This window comes from Amblyraja radiata, chromosome 8 (genome assembly GCF_010909765.2).
Source record: "Amblyraja radiata isolate CabotCenter1 chromosome 8, sAmbRad1.1.pri, whole genome shotgun sequence".
In the NCBI taxonomy this organism is placed as follows: domain Eukaryota; kingdom Metazoa; phylum Chordata; class Chondrichthyes; order Rajiformes; family Rajidae; genus Amblyraja; species Amblyraja radiata.
In genome coordinates this window covers 32,873,633-32,879,632 of record NC_045963.1, presented here as the reverse complement: position 1 = coordinate 32,879,632, position 6,000 = coordinate 32,873,633, and the positions used below count along the sequence as shown (strand labels likewise).

Below are 6,000 nucleotides of genomic sequence, written 5' to 3'. Positions count from 1 at the left end.
TACAAAGACACAGATACTAAAAGCAACCTTCAAATGTGTGGAACAGTGTGGAAAAGAGACACAACAGTTTGATTCACATTATCTTTCCCAAGCAGCCAATTGTCGTCTCCCTTTCCGCCCTTTTGCTGGTTATTTGTGGGGATTAATAAAACCGGGCTGGTTGTGAAAATTATAAGTTTGCGCCAAGACATAATCGTGTTCTTTCTCCTTAAAAGTTGGCAACAACGGTGGGTGAAGAATATTATAAAGCTGTAAATCACCTTTGGTCGCTGTTCAGTAATATCTAGCATGTTTGAAGGATTGTATTTTGAACAAATATATCAAAGGATTGTGTTTACATCCTAGACACGCTGCAAAATTATATATTAATAAGCGCGACACAAGGCAGGTTAATAAACAAAACAAAACACAAATGTAAAGTAGCATATTTTGGCATTCTCCAGGATCCCATTGCGCGTTAAAATACATTTCACTGCTAGAAGTCGCTGCTCTATGTTTACCAACACAACATTCATTTCATCTTGTCATGGTTGAGTCCTGGAGGATTTAATTTCACGCTAAATAATAGTCGGTAAAGGCTGATTTCACTGTGTACATGAAGGTTGCAGATTTTACATGATATGGGTGTCACATCACCTACAAACCCAAAGGCACCGAGGCCTCTGCATGCAAGTCTAAATCAATCTACACTATCCGGCATTCCGCCTACTAGAGTATAGACAGCACTTGACCTCGGTGTTGAAGTAGACGGCGCTTCTCCAGTGAGGTTGCAACATCACAAAGTTATTGCTGGTACAGAATGAGAATGTTGGACGCGTGACTTCGCGACAGGCAGGAGATGGAAGGAGGAAAAGAAAACGCAAGGAATGATGTTAGATTTTCTTATTGTAAGGACACATAGATTGACTTTCACTAATGTGGGGGATGACACTGCATGCGTCTAGGGCTTGATTAGGTTAACTTGCTGGCTTTCGGACCACAGCGAGTTAAAGCCACAATTCCTGTCGTTAATGCGTTCGTGAAAATAGAAGGAAAACTAATTGCGCTCGACTACATGATTTAATGAAGAATAATGATATTTGAAAGGAGGTTTGTGCAGTATTCCTGACTGGACATTAATGAGCTGCCACTGCGATGTAATAGTTTGTGAAAACTATATGAAATTATTTTTTATATAGGTACATCATTTTTACTGGAATGCCTAAAGTTATTTTACATATTTAACATAATCTAATCACATGAAATCAGCCTTATTTCCTACAGGTTTGAATTGGTCAAAATAATTGGCAAAAACACATCTAAAAGCCTAATGCAAAATGACATAAAATGTATTCATGTATATGTGAAATTAAAATAGCTAAAAATTAACATGTTATGCAGAGAGCTGGAGGCTGTTTATTAATTCTGAAATACGCACAGCTCAGTGTATGTGTGTGGCATGCTGCAAATAGTTTGTTACATCCAGGCAGGTTTGTTTATATGTTTTCTGCTTTAAAATATCAGATAATGGATAAGGCTAGGGTTAGTTAGTGGATTATTTGGTTCTGATAAGCAGGCAGATGGGGGGGGGGGGGGGGGTTACACCGTGGTAATTACACTAGATCCAGCCGACTAATGAATTAAAACATTACATCAATTTTTAATCACTGCCACACTGAAGCCACACTATTCTATTCCTTGGCCTTTTCATTACTGTTTATTGAAGACAAATGAATCCCATTAATTCCTTTCAATTCTCCCTCTCAAACTAATGTTGTTTACATTCAAAAGTAAATTAAATCTTATTTCAATAATTTTATGCAACAAATTCTCTAATTTTGGCAACCGATCTTGCTTAATTAGACTGCTAACTGGATGATTCTGAAATAAGGACATTGAACATTGGGAAAAATATAACTGGGAGTCAATACTGTAAATCAACAATCAGATGAAACAAAATATTTAGTGGGTCACAATGCCAGAAATAATTTTGACACTGAAGCAAAATTTATGCTCATAGAATTAGGAATTGAAATCCAGACATACGCATATTTAACTTCACACAGCAATTAAATATCTAAATAATGTATTATTTTTGAAAGTAAATTATAAACATAACTATTTAACAAACCGTGACAGGATTCCACCAACATCTGATGTAGTAAATGAACATCTTGTGGTGCTATTGAATCACTCAGAGGAGTATCACAAGTAAGTGTGTAACAGCAGGGCCCACCATTCACCTTGGTGCCTCGGCTTTCAGAGAACAAAATGAGGCAACTCTCGTTGGAGTATAAATATTAGCCAGCAAGGAGTTGTGCAAGGGTGGCCCAGTTCTGTATACAGTTGTTCCTCCAGCTCTTTTATTTTTGCCTTTTTATGAGGATGCATCTGGCCTTTGCTCATCACCTGCCAACTAAAGCATGGCTGAGATTACAAGTCTGCCACATGGGAAACCACAGCCACAAAACATATTAGAGGTTCTGATAACAAATCACAAACACTGGCAGCTACACTTATCCCCACCCTGGCAATGAGCCTGACTAGTGTTGTGATTTAAATTTTGGAACATCGGATGTGTTGTCTTCTGTACACAGAGCAATTTGCAGCTTGGTAAATAGCATCCAGTATTAACATAAACAGTTTTAAATAATGTTGCTTATGCCAGCGTCAGGGCAAGGTCGATATAAGGGATTGCAAAACAATTTCATCATACAAGGCTGCACATCATTCCATTCATTTACTAAGAAAATTACTGAAGCTGTCAAAAGCATGACATTGTTCTTTAAAAATTAAGTAAAGAAATATTAATGTTGTCTGCATAATACTGACTGAAATGCATCACATCTAATTTTTATCCAATGCGGGATGTCTAACTGAAATGGAAAAGATAGTATTTAAAAATGATGGCATGCAATTTAATATGCAAACACTAATTTGTCTCATTCTGTGGATGGTAGTGATTGTGGCACAGATCAGAAACGTGATAATTACCTGTGGTGAGATTAAAAACAATAACTATGCTTAATTATTACTCAACCCTCTGCACTGTGCAACATATTCTAGGATGAGCTTAAAAGCTAGTTCTCAGTGCAGGCGGCCATGAATGATGGTTTATTATTACAGATAATCTTTAACTAGCACATTAAAAATAATCACAAGTCAGAGGTTTGCATTTTTCAGTTGTGAATGCTTTTGGATAAAATGTAATATTTTATATTGTGTGTCAGCTGTGACTCAGATGGTAGCCCTCTTGCCTCAGAATCAGGAGGGTTGCGCATTCATTTTGGCTAATGGGTTGCAGGTTCAAATACCACTCCAGAGTATAAAAGTAGATGAATACGCCATTGCAGTACAGAGGGTGTATTGGACTCTTGCAAGTGCCACCTTTCAGATTCTGCATTAAACCAAGGCCCCATCTGCTCTCTCAGGCTGATGTAAAATATCCCACGACTGTAGCCCACACGACACAGTGGCACAGCTGCTGCCTCACAGCACCAGAAACCTGGTTTCAATCCTGACCTCGGGTACGGTTGTAATGGTTTGCATGTCCTCCCTGTGGGTTGTCTCCAGGTGCTCTCATTTAGTAGCAACGCCCATAGATGTGCGGGATTGTAGGTTAATTTGCCTCTGTACAATTGCCCCAAATGTGTATGGAGTGGACGAGAAAACGGGATAACGGAATCGATGGTCGTCATGGACACGATGGGCTGAAGGGCCTGTTTCCATGCTGTTTCTCTACATTAAACTAAACTAGTTTGAAAACAATCCCTAATATCTGTTGTATTTTAAATACTATTAATTCCATTTCAAAGCAGCCACAGCCAGACATAAAAACAGCTTTTTTCCACGAGTAGTAGCTCTACTTAATAACCAAAAATCGGAAGCCGCGTTTTGCTCTGGTATTTGATTTAATTCACAAGTTTAATCAATAATGTTTTATTATTAATGTTTAATGTTTTATGTGTCATTCCTAACTGTCGCTGTACGTCATGTTGTCACTTGCGGGCAGAGCACCAAAGCAAATTACTTGTATGTGAATACTTGGCCAATAAACTTATTACGCTATTTATTTACTTATTTATTAATTCATTCATTTAAGTTAGACACCCAGCATTGACAGTTATGCATCTCCCAATCAACATAATAAAAAAATAGATGATTTATTTCATAGGAGATTGCTGTGCTCGCCTTGACTGCTATATTTCCTACATTACCGAAGTAGCTGGAACTCAGATGCACTTGAGGACATTCTGAAAATGATGTGTAAAATGTAATTGAGCCGAATCACTTCAAATTTTATTTATACTACTGCAGAAAGGTGTAGTTTTATCTTTACAAGCATTGGCCATTGGATACTGTCCATTTGCCAAAGCACATGTCACCTGGTTATTTTATTGATCTGTTTAAACTATGGATTTTTGGATTAAAGAGCAAAGGTTGCGGCTATATCCTTTGATACCATCTGTATTGTAACCCAGATGGGAAGTTCTAATGTAGCGTTTGCGATCAACGGAGAAAAACGAAACATCTTAAAAAATGGTTTAATATTTTTTAACATCTTAAAAAATGGTTTAAATGCTGGTTATTCCGTTGCTTCTCGGCCAACATTAAAAGGCATCCTGCATGTAAACTCTGGACAGTGACTGTGAGCAATTGTGGGTATGTTTGTGTGTGCAACCATTCATTTCCCTTCATTGTAACAACATCTCTGACCAATACCTACCCTATAACAATGCCTATTTAATGTTATTATTTCATAATAATATTCGGAGCATTTTACTACAACAAAACACCGCAGCCACCTTCAAGACTGAAATAAACCTTTTGAGGAAGGAAACCATTGACCTCAGGGGACAGACCCTGCACGGAAATTTTGTGCTTTAAACTAGTCACGATGATGACTTTTAAAAAGTGCAAGGATGACTGTTTAATCCAGTTCTGTTTCCTGGACTTATTTTTGGTAACATTCTGCTTCCACTGGTACCTATGCCCATGTCAGCTTTTGGCCGACTAATCCAGGAGCAGACCCGATTCTATTTAATTTAATTGGACACCTGCTGGGTGTGAGAAAAACTATTTACATAATGGAGAACACAGGAAAAACAACCCCAGCAATGTATTACCCAAGCTTAGTTACAATCCTCTGCTGCCCCAAGTTTCAATAAAAGCTTGCCAATGCCATGGATAGAAAATTGTTCTGCAAACCGCCAGGCTGCTCTCGGCTTTAAGGTAGAAGTGACTATTTTATGGGAAATTACTATGTTATTTAATTAGTTCGTGGTGTAGAGTCATACAGCACAGAAAGAGGCCCTTCAGCCCAACACGTTCATGTCGACCAAGATGCCATCTGTGAGCTAAGTGAAACAGCAATTCAACCCTCCTCGACCCTCCCCACCCCACCCCTAATCACCACCGACACACAGATACCTATACTTGCATACGTATGTCGCATTCACATTAGAGTCATACAGCATGGAAACAGACCCCTCGGCCCAACTTGCCCACACCAACTAACATGTCTCATCTACACTAGTCCCACCTGCCTGCGTTTGGCCCATATCTCTCTAAACCTGTCCTATCCATGTGCCTGTCTAATTGTTTCTTAAACGTTGCAATAGTTCCTGCCTCAACTACCTCCTCTGTCAGCTCTTTCCATACACGTACCACCTTTTGGGTGAAAATGTTATCCCCCAGATTCCTATTAAATCTCTCCCCCCTCACCTTAAACCTATGTCCTCTGGTTCTCGATTACCCATCTCTGGGTAAAAGACTTTGTGCATCTACCTGATCTATTCATCTCATGATTTTATATACCTCCATAAGATCACCCTCATCCTCATATTCTCCAAGGAATAGTCCCAGCCTGCTCAATCTCTCGCGAGCTCAGACTCTTGAGTTCTGGCAATATCCTCGTAAACCTCATTGGTGTGATTTTAATTTGGATTCTTGGAGCCAGGCATCTGTAAACCAGATCCCACCTGAGTCAAGTCTTTATTGATCCAACTTTACCAGTTCCTG

The 6,000-nt window shown here is 38.9% G+C and overlaps 1 protein-coding gene across 1 annotated transcript in view; it reads right to left on the bottom strand.

Annotated features, from left to right (window-relative positions):
• Positions 1-2,135: 2,135 nt before the first annotated feature.
• The window catches only part of camkmt (calmodulin-lysine N-methyltransferase), a 332,097-nt gene continuing 328,232 nt past the window's right edge, over positions 2,136-6,000 (bottom strand). The window contains exon 12 of the mRNA XM_033025515.1: positions 2,136-2,395. Coding sequence (XP_032881406.1) covers positions 2,239-2,395 — 157 coding nt within the window. The 3' untranslated portion in view covers positions 2,136-2,238. The remainder of the gene's footprint in view (positions 2,396-6,000) is intronic.